At 50.3% G+C, this 19,264-nt stretch overlaps 1 protein-coding gene across 1 annotated transcript; it reads right to left on the bottom strand.

Annotated features, from left to right (window-relative positions):
- Positions 1-1,842: 1,842 nt before the first annotated feature.
- Positions 1,843-17,766, bottom strand: USP11 (ubiquitin specific peptidase 11). Its single transcript, XM_059156626.1, is given in 22 exon segments — positions 1,843-2,382; positions 2,469-2,557; positions 2,732-2,847; positions 2,937-3,086; positions 4,023-4,135; positions 4,344-4,414; positions 4,503-4,745; positions 4,917-4,969; positions 5,650-5,856; positions 6,841-6,935; positions 7,023-7,106; positions 7,243-7,467; positions 7,787-7,945; positions 8,053-8,226; positions 8,592-8,691; positions 8,817-8,878; positions 8,995-9,140; positions 9,518-9,635; positions 9,896-10,026; positions 10,190-10,299; positions 17,479-17,633; positions 17,635-17,766. Coding segments are annotated over 22 exon segments (2,856 nt in total). The 5' UTR covers positions 17,752-17,766; the 3' UTR covers positions 1,843-2,244.
- Between the last annotated feature and the right edge of the window lie 1,498 nt (positions 17,767-19,264).

Raw genomic sequence — 19,264 nt, 5'->3', positions numbered from 1 at the left:
TGAGCAGGGAGCTGGACTTGGGCCTGGATCCCAGGACCCTGGGGATCATGACCTGAGCCAAAGGCAGACGCTTAACCATCTGAGCCACCCAGGCGCCCCTCATCCATTGGTTTCTTAAATTTTGTTATTACCTATCTCGGCCTATCTTTTCTACTTGGCTCTTTTTAAACTCATTTTCATCTTTTTAAGTTTTATACTTCTTTTTCACTTCCTGTCACCTTTAGTTCCAGCACCAGAGTCAGCACAGCTGTTTTACATTGTTGTCTAAGAATTCTAATGTGAGGCACCTCTGTGAGTCTGATTCTTGTGATTCTGATTCTTATGCATGTTGTCATTTTTTAAAAAAAGACTTGGAGAGAGAGACACGGAGAATGGGTGGTGGGGAGGGGCAGAGGGAGAGAGACAGAGAATGAGAGGGAGAAGCAGACTTCTCACTGAGCAAGGAGCCCGATGCAGGGCTTGATCCCAGGACCCAGAGATCATGACCTGAGCCACAAGCAGACGCTTAACCCACTGAGCCACCCAGGCACCCCGCATGTTGTCATTTCCAGACATTTTTGGTTAAATCAGGGAAGTAATCTTAAATGGGTTCACTTCAGGAGGTCTTTGTTCAGGACTGACTGATGCACAGGTAATGAAATGAGGTCTTTCTGCACTTAAAGCCCATTCTGAGCCAGTTCTTTGGGCGGGCCTCATCTGCAGAATGGGGTAACAGTGTTCAAATCATATGGTCCTTGTGAGGATTAAATGACTGCTTTTTTGAGTTCCTGGATCTAGCCCTACCTACGTCAGTTTGAGCTGGGCTCCTCGCGTCAACTACCTCCCTTCTTGCCGGGGTCAGCCGTGTGACTGGGGCCGTTTGCAGGTGGTAACACTGGGCCGAGTGACCCTAAGAGGGGCTTGCCAGGGGGACATGGAGGCCCTTCCTGTGGGAATGTCCATTAACCCCCACGGCGCAAGATTCCCTTCCTCAGAGTGAGGGGCTGGGGGCTTGTTTACACCCACGTACTGTACATCTGTCCATATCGCTCCATCCCACAGTGGGTCCCATGGGAGCCAGTTCTTAAACAAAGCGGTTGATGCCTATAGGAGGGGTCAGGTGTGAGATGCTCGGTGTTTAAATGGTGTCCTATACCCATACATGCTATGCTGTTCCTGTTCTGTGGTAGGTGTTCCAGCTCCCTCTTCTCTGGGATGAGGTTGGAGGGACCCTATCTGGTGGGGGAGCACCAGGGGCTAAGTACAGGAATGACAAAGACACAGCACCCTTGTCCTATAGGGCTGGCTGGTTTGGGTCAGGTACCACCTCCACAGTTCTCCTGGGAGGACACTGCTAGGAGTCTGCAAGGTGGTCTGGCTAGTATCTTTGCATGTGTCCAGAAACCACACATTTGTCCACAGGGATGCCTGTCTGTTCCAGGGGTCCCATATCTGTTTCCCATATCTGCTATAGGGGGCTGGCCATGTCCCCAGAAAGATTGCTGTCTTGGGTCCAGGGAGGTCAAACACACCCCCTCCGGGAACCAACACCAGGGTAACGAACGAGATGTGATCTCCTGACAGAATCTGAGCAATTAATTCATCTCTGTACCTCAGTTTACCCATCTTGAACTGGAGATGACCACTCCCACATGAGACCATGGTGAGGATTTTAAGTCGGCATGTAAAATTCTCTGGAAAACCTTGGGCACGTGGTTAGTGCTGAGAACCGTGTCTGGCGTCCGGGGATGCAGAAACCACGCCCCCCACCCCGCACACGGCACTCAGCAAGCCCTTGGCAAGCACCCGGCGCAGCACCCCTCACACACAGGGACGGTGTGGGGAAGAAACCACACAGCCAAGGAACACACTGGCACTTTATATATACACAGCAGGTACAGGGTCTCGATAAGAAAATACACTCTGTGTTCAGGTGCACCCCACCACCACCCCCACAGAACACCCCAGGATGAGGACAGAGGGAAGGGGACAACCATAAATAGAGAAGAGAAGGGGAGGGTAATGCTCTAAGGGGCACACACAGGCGGGTAACACACTGCCGGGAGGAGACACGACCTCTTCTTCCCCGGGAGAGAGCAATAGAGCGGCACGAGAGAACAGTAGCCACGACTAAGCCTGTGATGCCTGGCACGGGGAGCCTAACACGGGTAAGGGGACGGGGAGGGGGGAAGGGGGCCGGTACAGGAAGGAAGAGAGCAGAGATGGCTTCCTTCCCTGAGGCAGGGCCGAGTCGGGGGGAGCTCCTCAGTTTACATCCATGAACTCAGAGTTGGGCGGGGAACCGCAGGCAGGGGACGCTGGGGGGTCAGATGAGCCGGGCTGGGGTTGCAGACGACGCGCCACATCCTGGCGTTGGTAGAAGAGGACGTAGGCCGCCTTGGACTGCAGGGAGGGGACAGGAGTCAGCGTGGAGCTGTGCGCTGTCGGGTGGGGGGTCGGGAGAAGGGGAGGATGGAGGGAGATCCCACCTCGATCTGGTTCTCAGTTACAGGGGAGACGCTGTTGTCATCGAAGTAGTGCCACTGGCCACTGTCCTTGTTGCAGGCAAATGTCGTGTCTACAAGAGAAGGGGGCTGTCCATACCGGCTCCCCTGACCCCCGAGAGCTTCCCATGTTCCCTCCCCACTCTGCGCGCCAGGACAACCTCGCCACCCCGCTCACTTATCTTAGTCACACACGGGATATCCTAACCCCCTGACCCAGGCCAGCCCTGCCACAGCCCGGTACATACAGTGTCCATCACGCAGGCCCCCGTAATGGTTGGAAACCGCAATGAGATCGTATTTGTACAGCTCTGGCGCCGACTCGTTCTGCGGCTTGATGACAAACTCGGAGAAGTCCAGGTCCCTGTGGGGGAGGCCAGGGTCACTCCCAGCGCACCCCTTCCCCGCTCCCTGCCCCTCCCCCAACCACCCTGCTCTGGGCCCTGCCCAGACCGGATAGGAAACTCCACAAGGGTATCCAGCTTCTCCCGGGAGAATTTGGTGTAGGAAAAGCGCTTCAGGTGGATGATGAGTGTCTCAGGGAGCATCCACAGGTCCAGCTTCTTGGTGGCCAGCTGGTGCTGCTTGCAGGTAGGGCAGTACCTGCGAACACGAGCCCGCGTCAGCACAGGCACTCGCTGAGCACCTACTGCCCCTCTCTGTGTTGGGGGGGGGCACAGGCCCCGTCTGGGGTCACAGAGATGCTGCTCTTCCTTCCAGACCGCCTGTTACTCCAGTTGGGCTCTCCTCCCGTGTTAAAACCCTGTCCTTCATCAGGTGCTGTCACGTACTAGCATGTGATTTGCTTTGGGTTCAGGTCCATGAGACACTCATCTTGTTTAGTGCCTGCCTCTGTCCCTCTACTTCTCCATTTTATCCACTCACTCACTTGCCAAGTACTTACTGACCACTTACTGCCCAGTCCTGTGGCCACCCCTGCTCCATGGAGAAGCCACTCCAATTTTCGTGATTGGTTTCAACTTTTTGGTTGTCCCTTTAGATCTTGTTTATCCTGCAAGGAGCTACTGAGCGCCTCCTGTCCCTGCCCTCCCCACCCCCCATTATCATCAGTGAGAAGAGATCACAGCAGAAACTTAGAAGTCTTCACCCTCAAGAGTTTCCTCTGATGGAAAAAGCAAAGAATGATGCAAAGGGGATCCAGGACATGCCAACAAGTGGTATTACTGAGCCAGGAGGAAAGTAATGCTGGGCTAGACAGAGTGAGCCTGGGGAGGGAACGGAAGGAGAGATGGTGTGGGGGGAGTGGCTTCTAACAGGGTAGAAAGAGAGAGCTCTGATAAGCTGACGTTGGGTCAGAGACCTGAGCAAAATGGCGCGTCCAGTCCTGCAGATAACTGGACTGGAAGGAGGAAGAGAAAGGCCAAGGCTCTCAGGTGGGACTGAGCCTGAGTACTGGTGGCCAGAGTGGCAGGAAGGGTCTGAGTGAGGGGCAAAGGAGGGACATTTACAGGTAAGAGGGATCTGGCCAGGTCGTCCCGCCCAGTTATCCCCCCAAGAGACCCCATTCCAGTCCCTCACCAGGGATTTTCCTTCTCCAGAGTCTCCACAGTGGTGAAGAGCTCAATGCACTCCTGCAGCCGCACGGGAGCCTTCTTCAGCACATACCCGACACAGTCATGTTTCACGTAGCCCTAGGCCGGGGGCGGGGGGTGGGAAATGGCCAGGAGTGAGGATGGCACGTGAAAGGGAGTGGGGGCAGGAGACCTGTGCCCCGCAGTGAAGGTCATGGCCTCTGAAGCTGGGAATCTGAGTCCCTGGGAGCTCTGTGGTCACGGCTTGGAGGAGGTGGGGGGGCAGGGGTGTGAAGGGTGGCGGGTGGGGGGGTGGGGGCTCGTTTACCTCAGCCTCCACCTCGTCATAGTAACGCTTCTTCATCTCCGGCTCCCAGTCAATGGCAATATACGGCTGGGCTGGGGGCGAGGGAGGTGGTCATGGGCCCTGCTGCCAAGGAACCCCCCCACCCGCCTCCCAACCCTGGCTCACAGCTGAAGGAGACACCATGGGTATCCTCGTTGAAGGTCGAGCGGTCGCTGGTCCCATTGGAGTTCACGGTCTGCAGGGTGAACAGGTGCTTGCGTCGCGCCCTTTGGGGCCAGTGAGATGGTCCAGGGGAGCTGTCCACAGGGGCCCGGCTCCCGCCTGCGACTCCGGAGCTGGGCCCGGCCTGCTCTGGCCCAGAATCCTGGGAGCTGCCCCCAGCCACGTGTCCAGGCTTGGGGATGTTGTCCTTATCCTCCATGTCTGCGAGGACAGGGGAGGGTGGCAGACGCGGGTCTGGATGAGCCCCCAGGTGGCTGAGCGGCCATGTGAATGTGGGCAGACCTCCTCCAGACCTCCACCCCTCCTTCGGGCCCTAGACCGGCTCGTACAGACCGTCATCCTTGTCAGTTCTCTCTCCTCACCCCTCCTCACCTTTCTCATCTCCGTCGTCTTCATCATCTGAGCTGGGTCTGGTCACATAGCGCCTGCCAAGAGAGCAGAGCAGACTCCTGAGGAGGGCCACGGGGGCCAGGAGGCCAGGGCCCCGGACGGACTCCACTTGGCTTCTGATGGGAAACCACTGGCAAAGGCCCCCACAAGCAGCTGTTCATGCTGAGCCCGGAAGGTCTCCGGAGATGACACAGAAGTGCAGGTAGAGGTCGCTCGACCAGGTAGGGTCTCGTGAGCCACGGCTAAGGAGTATGGACCTTAAGCGTGGTGAGCCACTTCAAATAAACACCCCATAAACTGTCAACTTTAATCAGGCCTCTGAGCAATGGACTTGTTAGTGCAGCACAAACGAGAAATTAAGCCAGAGAGCCTACCGCTGTTTGCCTCGCTAAAGCCTCCGGATTTTAGGGCACAGTGGAAATCTCTTCATAAAAATCCAAATAACCCTGCCTCACCAAGGAGAGGGTAATCGAGATGCACAGGACAAAGGTATGTGTTTTTTGTCCATTTTGTTGACCCCGGTTATCCCCAACACCCAGGAGAGGCAGCGGCAAAGCCGGAGGTGTAGACCGAGCAAAAAAACCCTCCAAGTTCCTCTCCGGCCACGTTAAGCTTTGCTTTGGAAGCGGAAGAGGGTTGGCAACAAGCAGCTCAACACCCAGGTCTGAATTCGGACTCCACCTTCCCCCCTTTGCACCCCAAAAGGCAGACTCACGACAGGCGGTAGAGCAGGATATGATAGAGGGCATCCCAGGAGAGCCGGTCGCGGGGCACCGACACCAGGAGAGGGTGCCCGAAGAGCATCAGCCCATAGTAGGAGTTGTTGTAGTCCCGGGCTGGAGTGCGCTCCCGCAGGTAGATGGGAAGCACGACATCCTCCCTGGTGTTCTCGCCAATAGCAGACCTGCCTGACACCTCGTATCTGTGCGGGGGTGGGGTGGGGTAGGGCGTGAATATCGTGTCACACCTGATCAGGACACGCCAGAGGGACTTGGGGACTCTGCCCCAGCTCTTCTACTCACTCACCCCTCATGGCCTGAAAATAGTTTTTTAAAGGGTCTGAAGAGCCACCCCATGGTTTGCGCTTTACAGACTGGTAGATGGCCCAACACTCTGCCTGACATTTCACAGAGCGCTCTGGTGGTAAAAAAGCACTGAGGAAAGTGACACAAATTTTTAGCGATGAAGGGATCTAAAACCATTTTGTTTTTGGAAAACCCTCCTTGGTTTAAAAAGATCTTCTCTACTCAAGATGTAGCACTTACTGTTTTATTTTTATTTTCTATTTTTTTTAAGATTTATTTGAGAGCGCGAGCGGGAGAAAAGAGAAAGCACACGCACTCAAGTGCAAGTGGGGTAAGCGGCAGTGCGAAAAGACTCTCCAGCAGACTCCCTGCTCAGAACAAAGCCCGATGCAGGGCTTGATCCCCTAACCCCGAGTTTGTGACCGGAGCCTGAATCACAGGCCGGATGCTTAACCAACTGAGCTACCCAGGCGTCCCTGCACTTTCTATTTTAACTTCAAATTTGTTCTGAATACTCTGATGTTTGGAAAATATCTTAGTGTTCCCTATTTCAAAAATCCCTTTTGGTTTTCTGAGGACTCCAACAGGAGTAAGGAAGGAGAATTAAGTACCCAGTACACAGGAGATACTCAGTGTGTGCTGACTAAAATGAAGAAACAAGAGCCTCCACCACGTACGAGGAAAAAACACCCAGGAACCCCCTGTGTAAGGATGTCTCGCCCACCTTCCTGACAGCCCCAAGGCTTCTGCCCTACTAAGGCCCATGATCCAAACCCTGCACAAGGCGGGTGGCCTGTGAGTCCAGCCAAAGGTGGGCAGGGAAGCTGGCTAAGAGGAGGAGATTCCTGAGGTACCCTTAAATCCCCAGGGCCCTCACTCACATGAAAATATCATCTCGGTCCAAGATGCTGCTCAGAGACTCCTCCAGCTGGTAGATCTTATAGAAGCGGTGACTGAACACATCAGCCACCATCATCTGGGAATGGAATGCAGTGGGGGCTCGTCTGGGCCCTCTGCCTCCCTGCCCCTCAATCCCACCCTCCCTGTACCTGCAGAGCCTCACCCTCTCTGGCGACATGCCAGTGTGTTTGGCAAGAGCCACACACAGATCCGAGATTTTGCCCTTCTTGGGGACCACGAGCCGGTGCTGTAGGGGAAAACAGTATCCACACAAGAGCAGAAGGGCATGTGGTCAGTCGGTGTGGGCCACATCAAGGTACAGCAGAGCCCTCAAACTCAGACTACAGCCCTCATCACATTCCCACATCTCCATGACCCCACACCTGCTCTGGCTTGCGGCGAGGATCCATGGAGACGAAGAAGACCTCCATGACCCTCTTGTGGCTGACAGGCAGCGGGACACTGAGGTAGCAGAAGGGGTCGAAGGTCACTGACACGTTGCCACAGTCAGGGCAGACCAGCGTGGACTTGAAGAGACCGTGGAAAGTGTCCACAATCACAGAATCATTCCGCCGTTTGTGGTTCTGCCAGGCCTCCTGAGCGACCTCCTGTTGACAATGTCATGGTGGGTGACAAGGTTTGCCCAGGGAAGGGGAAACTGCAGCTTGGGGTGGGTGTGCATGGAGCTGAAGTCAAGGTGAGGGTCATGGCAAAGTGCAGGGACGGAGTTATAGCCAGGGCTCTCTGGAGGTGGTGTTCAGTCAGGCTGGGCTGTATTTGGGCAGGATACTGGGTGAGGGGTAACTCTGGGCTGGGAGGTCAGGTAGGGTGTGTGGGAGGCCCCAGGGAGCCCAGAGGATCCCTGAAGCTGAGGCCCTGGTGATTTTAATGGAGCTCTCAGCACAGGAGTCTCTGAGGAATGCCCACCTGATCTGGTCGCCCAGCAGCATCGCACAATTCCACATATTCCTTCTTCTTGACGCGATTGAGGTCCTCATGCAGCCCATCCAGGAGGAACGACAGCAGCTCCTGCGAGTCATGCTGCTGGTAGCCCAGAAACTGGGATGCAAAGTGGCCAACCTTGGTCTGAGAAGACAGGCAGGGTGGTCAGGGTGAGAGGGCAGGAGCAGGGGCGAGGGCAGTGTGTGTGTGGGGGGGTGCGTGGGCAGGGGCAGCCCAAGCCTGAGTCATACCTTGAACACATGAGGCACGATGGACCGGTGGTGGCCGGACCAGGCCTGCTTCACCAGGTCTGCATAGGCCTCGGCGATCTCACCCTTCATGCCCAGCGGGTTGCAGAAGTTGAGCTCCTCCAGGTAGCGGTTTTTGAGGAAGTACTCGGTGAGCTGTGGCACATTGCTGAGGCACTGCAGAAGGCAGGGCCCAGGAAAACGAGGCAGAGGAGAGGAGAGAGGGGTGACCAAGGTGGAGACAGAAAGGAAGAAGCAAAGAGGAAGGGGACAGAAGTGGGGGGGGGGATGAGGCAGGGGAGAGAAGGCAGCAGCATCTCGAGAAAAGGAAGAACGTGGTGACAAAGGAGAAAAGAACCCAAAACAGAGGGGAGCAGAGCGAGAAGGTACTGATGTTTCAGGGAGGACCGCAGGCACATCAGGTCCGACCTGTGGAACCCCAACTTCCCACCTAACCCCTTGCCCTACAGTCCCCCAACCCAATCCTCCTCACTTGAGGCCCACCCCCATTGCTGTGCCAGACGCAACTCTACTCGCCCAACCTGCAGGGCCGAGTTCATGAAGCATGTGTTGCCCAGGTTGGTGAGACCACAGATGCCTGGCTGGCCCTGGAAGTTCTCATCCTCCTCCAATGCAGTGTTCCTAGGGCGGAGGGAAAATGCTTATCAGCTGAAGGTCAACAGTGTGCACAAGAAATAGGCTCATGAACTCAGTCATCCTGCCTACTAGGGGTACCCCACTCTGACCCAGACACTCTAGGGGCTTACACGGCCTGTGGCTGGGCACTAGGCCAAGTGCCATCCTTGTTTCGGGTCTCCATGATGACCACCTGGGTTGAGGAAGAGAAAGAAAAGCAGGCGCTCATGGAGGGCCTATGGGCATCTCTCTCCCTTCCTCCAACCTGAGAGCACTGGTGGTGAGCAGGAGGGCCCTCCCCACCCTCACCTGCCCAGTCTTGAGGGCAGCGTCGAGCACTGTGACTCGTGTGTTACACAATCTCTCAAAAGAGCCCTCGGCGTTCTTGATCCACAGCCGTGTCTCTTCCTGGGGGCTCACCAGAAACTGCTCTCGGGCGGTGCGCAGAACGAGGTCTGTGGAAGGTGGCAGAGGATCCTCCTGAGACCCTGAATGATCGACCCATCTTGGCATCAGCCCCTGACCCATCCTCAGACTTTGCACGCCTGGTCAATACCTTGTGTGCCCGAGTGACACATCTCCGAGTGACAGATGCTGGCTGGGGACCCGAGACCACCCCTAGCAAGGACCCTCTGGCCTACCATCTTAGCCACGGGAGACAGCTCACACCCCCTCAGGACTCTAGGGCACGCCCTCAGGGCCTTTGCCCAACTAAACCAATACCTTCCTGGTCCTCCAAAGCCCAACTGCTGCTTTCCACAGACAAGGCCCCAGCTGTCTTGGGTCACCGAGCAGCAGGGAGGCCGACTCACTCTGTGGCCCTCCGACTTACCAACAGAATCCGTACGGCTGAATTGAGCAGTGTGGGTTGTGTCCATATCACTGTGCCGGGCCAGCAGCAGCTCTACTGGATACACTTCGACCTTTTGGACGCTGGGCAGCTCCACAACCTGGGAGGAGGAGGGGCGCGCAAACGGGTGTACCCACACAACAGACACACAGACACTCAGACACAGGCACAGGCACGACAACTTCTGAGGTCAGAGGAGCATGCACACAGACGTACACACACCAAGATACTTGAGGGGAGAGGAGTGCAGACAGGATGTGGCTACACAGCGTATGCGGGCACCCATGTACACGAGTCTAGACCCATCCCGGGCCTCCAAGGCCTTTCTCCTGCCCCAAGCACCCGCCTCATCCACTGTACCTTGCGCTCAATGGGTGGCTGGCCATGCTCTAGACCGTACCAGTCGACCAGGTAATGCCAAGCCGCCGCTGGGAGCAGCACATAATCCTCACCTTCCACTAGACCCTTCCTGAGGTGCCAGTTTACGTGGTCTGCCGGGGGTAGAGGAAGAATCAGGGAGGGAAAGTGGTAAGTCACTCTGGCCATCACCCCGACGACATAGGTCAGTGAAGACGCTTATGATCGTTGGCTCTAAGGACAGAGGGGACAAGAGCTCTAGGGCTTGACTGAGGTGGGGAGGGAGAGGTCTGGTACCTTCAAAGAGGTCAGCATTATTGATGCAGCCTGGGAAGGTGCCAGAGTCCTTGTCTCCTCCCTGCACATACGCTTCCCACTGTTTGTACCAGTGCCGCACCACGAGGAACCTGGACCAGACGGGGAACAAGGGCGGCACATGGTCACCTGGAATTAGTGGTACCACTTCCTATGGTTAGTAGACTAAAAAGATCAACACACTGCCATTCGACATGACAAATTTCACATACACCTAAGATAATACCAGGATATGTGTCAATTATAGCTCAATAAAAAAGGGAAATCTCTCCCAGAACTTAACATGAAAATTTTAAAAAAGCTTCACCATCATATAAAAATAATCAGAAGCAAAATGCATTCAGCGAAACTCAGGTTTAAACAGATTACCTAATTTCTGAGGACACTAAAAGAGATTTGATTAAAAATAGAAAATGGGGGCTCCTGGGTGGTTCAGTGGTTTAAAGCCTCTGCCTTCGGCTCAGGTCATGACCCCAGTGTCCTGGGATGGAGCCCCGCATCGGGCTCTCTACATAGCAGGGAGGCTGCTTCCTCCTCTCTTTCTCGGCCTGCCTCTCTGCCTACTTGTGATCTCTGTGTCAAATAAGTAAATAAAATCTTTAAAAAAAATAAAAATAAAAACAGAAAATGGCAAAACCCCAAACAAAACAAGACAAAACAAACCACAAACCCACATCCAGAATGCCAGGAAATATGAGGTTTTATTATAGAACAAAGAATTAGGCTGAAAATTACCCGTTATTTACAGCTAATGTTGTAGAGCTTTTAGCCACTCATTAAGTGTGCAATGTTTATAAAGGATATATAAAGGGAGAGTAAGAAATCAATTATTAAATTCTGGAAACCTGTTCAGAAACTGAGAAGATTTTAAGATGCTAAAAGAACTCCTTCAAAGACTGTATCCCACCTTTTTTGGTCACTTTTGTGTTGAGGATTTATTTCGGCTTTATAATAGATCTCCGAGCTTATGGTGACTAGCTCGTTCTTTTTTTTTTTTTTTTTTAAGATTTTATTTATTTGAGAGAGAGACCGAGATAATAAGAGAGAGCAGGAGCGGGGAGCAGAGCGAGGAAGAGCAGGTTCTCCACTGAATGGGGTGTCTGACCCGGGGCTCGATCCCAGGACCCCGGGATCATGACCTGAGCAGAAGGCAGACACATAACCGACTGGGTCACCCAGGCGTCCCTCTCTCTCTCTCTCTCTTTTAATTGTGGCAAAAAGCAGCACATACTGTAAAATTTACCATCTGAACCATTTTAAAGTGTACAGCTTGACCCGCTCTCTTTTAAAAGAGGAACTCTGATATGCACGACACCTAGGATGAACATTTAGGACGGCTGAACGCTGCCTCTGTAAAATGTCAAGGGCAATTCTCAAGACCAGAAAGACCTGACATAGAGTAAAAAATGCTAAATGGGGGCACTGGGGTGGCTCAGTGGGTTAAACCTCTGCCTTCAGCTCTGGTCATGATCCCAGGGTCCTGGGATCGAGCCCCACATCAGGCTCTCTGCTCCGCAGGGAGCCTGCTTCCTCCTCTCTCCTCTGCCTGCCTCTCAGCCTACTTGTGATCTCTATCTGTCATATAAATAAATAAAATCTTTTAAAAAAATGCTAAATGAATGTTAGCCGTTACTGATTCAGTCCCAGGGCTTGGACCTCAAAGCTCACAGACACACAACCCCTGTCCACACTCAGTCACACACCTGCTCTGCTATGGGATTTGTGACATATAAGAGGCTGTCCCAAAGTTAACCGCCTCAAATAAACAATTTTTAAAAATATTACTCTCACGCTGTAGTGATTAGTGTTCTAGCAATTTAACCCTTTCAGTGGGATTCTTTAAAATGGCAACTTTTCCTGTGTTCATAAAAGGATGAGGGAGGTGGAGGGATGGAGGGCTAGAAAACCTTGCAACAGTCATGCGTCACCCACACAGGCACACATTTTGGTGGGGTTCTGTTGTTTGTTTTTGCTGCACTGAACCCCCTGCACATCACTCATACCAGGAACACACGCCCTCCCTGCCCCAGTGGCGCATGCCACAAACCTCCCATCACTCTTCTGGAACACCCCATCACTGACCCCCCACCCCTCCCTGCTGTGGCTTTCAATGCCTCCGCTGGCAGGTCTATGACCTTAACATCTTCCCTAAAGTTTTTCCTTGCAAGGGGAGGCACTGCTCATCCTTGAATGAAGAGCAGATTTTTAAGGAAAATTAACATTAAAACCACTCTGTAGCATACACCTGGAACTAATGTAACATTGTGTATCAACTATACAGCAATTAAAAAAAAAAATCACACTGCAGAGGTGAGCAAAATCCCTCATACCTGAATTTCACAGGAGCCTGACGTTTATACTAATTTTCACAGAATAAGACTACCAGATTTCTTCGGGTTCAAGGACACTTTAAAAATGTTTAACATCTCTGAAATTGGGAGGTCTCATGATCCGTCAGCCCAGATGGCAGTCATGACAGAACTGCCATCGTCTGATAGGGAAGCACACACATTGTTAGATTTACCCCTAGGTATCTGATCGAGAGCAAGCAATCATAAATGGTATCTTTTAAATTTTCATTTTTCAATTTCTTCCTGCTAGTATATAGAAATAAAACAGATCATGCTAAAGTCCCTTATGTTTCTATTTCCTCAAATTCCCTGAAGTGCTTACGAAATATGTGCTTATGGGGGAAAAAAACCCACTCAACAAAGTTCTTTGTTCTCTGGTTTTCTCTCATGTCTGAAAAAATTGGTTATATTGCTTAAGGTAACAATATACATATCAGGTCAACTATACTAGATACAAAAATCAGAGAAAAACAGAAATACGGATTTTAAAGAAGAGGTAGGGTTTCCTATTTGTTTATTAAAAGCTTTGTCAGCCTATTCAGACAGTAAACATAGTACTACGTTGTTCTAAGTTTATCACTTATATATCCGTTTAGGCCTAAACAGATGTACACAGAGACATGTAAATGAATCCTTTACTGTAAATTGCTACATCTATAACACACCAAAGGAGGAAAATTAGAATTTGGGCCTTTTCTGTAAAACGTCATTATTCTATTCCCAGATTATAAGGTCCTTTTTTAACACCAAATTATTAACTCTAGGTGTTTTCTGACATCAAAAAAGTTACGCTTCTAATCATCTTTGTTATTTATCACTGCATTTTTACAAAGTTGACTATAAGTATTTTTTGTCCTTACTTCAATATATATCTTTTTTTCCCCCAACAACTATTTTTGATTTGTCTTTCCCCAATCCAGAATAATACTATTAAAATGTTCTTTTATGGCGAAACCACCTCTGGGAGATAACACAAAGATTTGCTCTGTTCCCCTATAAAAGGAAAGAATGGCAATAGGCATAATTAAAATTCTCCAAATTTCAAAGAACTTAAAATTTTTATAAAAGCTCGTCCATGTTCCGAACTTAACATTTTCTTTAAATTTTATTGGGTTTTTAATTTTAATTCCAGTAAAGTCAACACAGTTTCAGGTGTGTAATATAGTGACTCAACAATTCTATATATTACCCAGTGCTCATGGCGGTAAGTGTACACTTGGTATTTTTGAAAAATGACAAATCAAAAAGCAAGTTTATCTTCCTACCTTAATTATATTAATCATAATTAGAATTTCAAGTATCTTTCAGTAATTGTGTATTTTCAAGCTAAAAAGCATACTCATGTTCAAGCAACAAAGACTGGTGCAATTACGATCTACCAAAAGATGCCCCAGTCCAGGACTCTAAACACCCAAAACCCCCCCTCTTCATGAAAACTCTGAACAAGCACTAGGGGGACCGACTCAGTGACAAGGGAATTGCCAGAGGTTTATTGTTTATTTCAGTCTTTTCATTAGTTCCAGAAGTCAAGGCATATCCACCTTGTTTAAGAGCTACTACAGAAGTCACCAAGCAAATGGTGAAAATTGCTGGTTGAGTTCTAGGGTCTTCATTACACTCTATGGTCCCTGGTGCTGTGCAGACTTCTCCACCGACAGAAAACTCTCAGCCTTTCTAGGGTAGCCCTTAACCTCGAATGGAACACTGTCACTTTCCCTTCACACATCACTATCCACTCTGCCACACTACTTCCTTTACCTGAACAAAGAACTCCTTGCCTGCTTACCTGTTAGGAAACTACACACACCCTGCACAAACCTTCTAGAAACTCCCTCCACTCTCCCTGATTTAATTATGTTTGTAGATAGTTCATTCTTAAAAAGCAAAACTGGTATTTGCCAAGGAAGTTTTACTATCATAGATTTCAATTTACTCTTAAAATACAAGTTTTTCCTAGAAATTAAATCAGTTCAGATGGCCAGATTACTTGTCCTTGCCCAGATCTGCCAGCTGACAAAAGAAGGTGCAAAATATTAATACTGGTGACTTCGAAATGCTTTGTAAACACAAATTTCCTGACCACTGCAGCAAACTCCTATAAAATGAAAAGCAAATTAAAGAACCTTGAGATGCTTTGCTATCACCTAAGTAGATAAGCATTTTAAAAATAGAGTTAAGGAAAAAGGCTTCATGTTATCTATCAGCCACAACTGCAGAGATGAACTGGCTTCAATACTGAACCAACATTGGTGGGGTAATTTTTTTTTTTTATTGACAAAACATACTTTTAAAAATTCACATAAAATTAACCATTTTCAAATGAACAGTTCAGTGGCATTTAGTACATTCACAGTGTTGTGCAACCGCGACCTCTATCTAGTTCCAAAACATTTTCAACACCCCGAAAGGAAACCCATACCCATGAGGTAATTTTAAAGGGTATTGTCACCAGGCGGCTGTAAAGGCAGGATGCGGCAGGAACGGGAGCCCCCAACCCCATGAACACATCCAAATGAACTATAAAAAACGTTCCAGTAATTGTTGTTTATTCTCAGGATGAATTCTCAGGATGGAATGAGGCTTTTCCTTGCTGAACAGTTACAGCGCAACACTCAAAAAAAAAAAAAAAAGATTTCGTATTCCCTATTTGGACAACCTCAGCTTGGCCTAGTCCCCAAGAATAGGGACACATATATCTCACTAGCACTGTGACTAGAGAACTCTAAAATGAGCAAACCTCACTCAGAAAAGCCCTCAGGTGAGTGCATGCCCACAGTGTTACAGGAACAGCAAGGGTCTAATATGGCGGGATGGAGAGAGCTTGGGGGGGGCGGGGTGTGTGTGTGTGTGTGTGCTGGAAATCAGAGGCGAGATCAGAGAAGCAATCGGAGCCTGGGACCAGCCTTGCCAGTCATTGTAAGAATCATAGCATTTACACTACACGAGATGGGAAGCTGTTAAACGTTTTGAGGAATGGATGGAAAGAAATATGTTTTTAAAAGAATTACCGTGTAAGAAAAAAAAGAGTACCTTTATAGTGGAGAAACAGGGCAGAGATACCACCTTCACCAAATGATCAAGGCTAACGTCACCAATGACGTCATGTGGATACCATGTACCGCCTGATATGATGCGGAGGGCACACGGTACGCACCTAGTATGATTTCACATGTATCCTCCATAAAATGAAAGCTTAGACCACAAATACTACTTATGGATGCATACAGAAATGGAAAAACGTTAACAAATTGAAAAATTCAGGCTAACAGTGGCGCAGGGAGAGGGATTTTCACCCAAGAGGGGCACAGGATTTCTTAAGCTAACGGTCTGAATTTCAAGCTGAATGGTGAATTCAAATTTGTTTTATTATTCTTTGATTTTTTTTTTACTTTGATATAGACTGAAAAATATTGCAAAAGTAATATAAAGAATTCCCGTATACCCTTCATCCAGATTCCCCAAATTTAACATTTATCCATTCGCCCCATCATTGTTTTTTTACATACATTTTTATGTACGCTATTTTTTCCAACCATTTGCGAGTAAGCGGCTTACAAGACGGTTCTTTATCCGTAAAAATTTCGGTATGTATTCCCTTAAAAAAAAAAGATACTCTTTCATAATTGCAGTACAATTAACTAAATCAAGAAATTATCACTGCTGATATCTAATCTACAAGTCTCAGTCAAATTTCACCAATTTCCCCATTAACATCTTTAACAGTAAAAAAAAAAAAGAAAATTAATTTTATGAGAAAAAACCTGATTTTTAAAAATAATTTATTTTTCTCTGCTCCAGGATCCAATCCAGGACCACACATTGCATTTTAGTTATGACTCTTTAAATTCCATTAATTCCTTTAATCTGGAACAGTTCTTCATCCTTTGTCTTTCACGACCTTGAAATTTTTGAAGAGCACAGGCCGTGTATTTTTTACAGAATGTCCATCAACCTGGGCTATGTAAACGTTTTATGCGATCTTGTTAGGTCTTACGTATGTCACAATTTTAAAAATGAGATGCAACTCGGCGAGAAATAAAATAAACCCAGAAACAGTACATTTCAAGCACTGGTTAGCCAAGAAATCAGTAAAACAAGAGGATTTATCAAGATACGCATTGACATTTTTTTTTAAATAGCTATTTCTCCTGATTACAAAAACAAAACAGTACTAAAACAGAAAACAGACGTAACATCGAAGGCCCCTCCCGTGCCAATCACCTGCACTTTCTCCCGTCCTGGGAAGAAGGCCTCGGCCAGAGGCAAAAACCTCGCCGCGTCACAAACTTTGCTCATTCGCAGGCGCCATTTTCTGCTTCACAGGCACCACCTCCCCTCTGCAGTCCTTCCTCGGCCTCAGGACACGCCCCTCGGCCCACGTCACAAGCCTCGTTCCCAGGCGCCAGCTCCCTCCACCACGCAGGCTCCGATTCCCTCCCGCCCGCCCACAGCCCTAAGGCTCGGATTCCGCTTTTCTGCCTGACGTCATCCCCTTTCCCTAGCTCTCAGGCGCCAGGCAACCGCAGGCCGCCCCTGCCGCCAGATGCAACTTAAACGCCGCGCAGACCACGCCCCCCGGCCTCGGCCGCCGAGCCCGCCCTTTCCCAGGTTCCGAGTTCCACCACGCAGGCCCGGCCCCACCCCCGTGACCGTTTTTTTCCCCGGCCCCGCCCCCGCCGCCTCTCCCAAACAAACCCTCTCCTGTTCTCAGGCCTCGGGCGCCACCATACAGTCCCCGCCCCTTTCCCAGACAAGGCGATCCACTAGCAGGCACTTCCCCGCCCTTCCCGCCCGCAGTCCCACAGGCCACTCCCCCACCCCCGCGGTAGTTCTGCGGACCTCGGCCGCCACGTCCCCCGCAGCTGCCTACGCCCCCGCTTGTCCCCCTCTGCCGAGGATCCGCTCGCAGCCCTGCCTCACCAGCTTTCGCCGGCCCGCAGTGGACGCCCTCGTCCACTCTCGCCGTTTTCGATCTGGAGCCGCTGGCTCTCGAGGCTCGGCACAGCTTCGCGCTGCGGCTCTTGGTCCTCGGCCGCAGCCGCCACATTCGCTGCGACCGCCGCCATCACCGTTCGCCCTCCTCTTGCAGCTACCGCATCTGGAGATGGGAAGAGGCCCCTCAACGGCCACTTCCGGATTCTGATCCCGGAAACGGAAACAGAGCCCCCCAAATGGCCAGGGGTCTACTGCCATCTTGGAAAGGGACCCCACGGTCGGACGCGTGGAGGGGCTAGGCAGGCATCGGACTGTGGGCGGTGATCTCTGCGGCTAATGGGCGGGGTAAAACCTCCAGTTGGGAACCAAGAAAGACAAAGGTGCCTTGTAGGATTTTAACGCCATGTTGAGTCTGGGTAAAAGGTTGTGTGGAAAGGTACAGGCGGAGGTCCCCGATATGGACGAAGACATTTTGGGGAATGCTCAGGGACACAAAGGTTCCGGGCTTTCTCGGTCCAGTGCTTTGCTGGGGAACAGGGGCCCCTGCCCTGAGAGTTTTTGTTAAGCTGACCAGAACGCCCTGCCTTTATTGCACTGCTCTTCTCATCCATCAAAACCTGGTACAAGAAAGATCACCACCCAGGCCTGCGGGCTTTCCCTGCCTGAATTAGATTTATTTTCTTGACAAACGTGTTGAAGGCAAGTCGGCCTCGAGCCCAGTGTATTTGTTGGCATTATAGCAATAACTTGTAATAGTTGGCCCTGTTTAAGTGCTTTATTGCATGTAAATAGTAGCCTTAGGCAGCAGATAAATATCCCTGTCACCTTTGGACTTCAATGGGGCAAGGTGAAGACCAGAAACGTTAATTCATTTTGTCCCAGCTAGTAAATGGCTGAGCTGTGGTTCGAACTCAGAGCTGTGACCTTAAGCACCAGGCCATAGATCTCAAACTGTGGTTCCGGTCTTCTTACTGGTTCAGGAGACCTTCTCAGGAGGGTTCACAAAGTCAAAACTATCTTCACAATACTTTTTTTCATTGTCATTCTTTCTTGCATGTGTGGTGTAATATTCTGAGGCTACATAAGCAAAAGTTATTTAGATGTCCTCAATTTTTAACACTATAAGGGGATTGTGACCAAAAAGTTTTGAACCATTGCACCAGGCCAGGGGTTCTCAACCTAGGCGCCATTGACATTTCTCTGTTGTGGGAAGCACTGTAGGATATTTAGCGGCATCCCTGCCCTTTCCCCACTGAATAGCAAGTTATCATCCCCCGTTTGATTCCCCAAAGTGTCTCCAGACATTGCCAGTGTTCATTGGGTATGGAGATCACTGGTTGAGAACCACTGTACTAGGTTCTGCCATCCTCATCTGCTGGGGCTTCCAGCCCTTCTTGTTGGTAATTTGAATATTTCATGCACTGGCTGCCCCCACCTGATTGTCCTATATACTCCCTAAGACAGGCTGATGATTGTGGCTCTGGTTCAGTGACTTCCTTATCACCACCCATCTCCACAAGCAAGACCACCGGTTGCCTTCCCACACCTGTGCACCTGGAATGTCCAGAACACCCTCTCCCTGCACAATTTCAAGCCCCACCCATCCACTGGATATCGTAGTTTACCTCAATTTTCAGTTAACCTCTATAGAGCAGGGGTTATGTCTCTACTACTGTGATTCCAGCCCCTAGCCCAGACCTGACACAGCTGAGGGGTTACAGCTCAGTTGTGTAAACTCTGAGGGAGATGAGACTAGCCCTTTCACCCTGGG

The sequence above is a fragment of the Mustela lutreola genome, chromosome X (genome assembly GCF_030435805.1).
Source record: "Mustela lutreola isolate mMusLut2 chromosome X, mMusLut2.pri, whole genome shotgun sequence".
Classification (NCBI taxonomy): domain Eukaryota; kingdom Metazoa; phylum Chordata; class Mammalia; order Carnivora; family Mustelidae; genus Mustela; species Mustela lutreola.
This window is presented reverse-complemented; position numbering and strand designations above follow the sequence as displayed.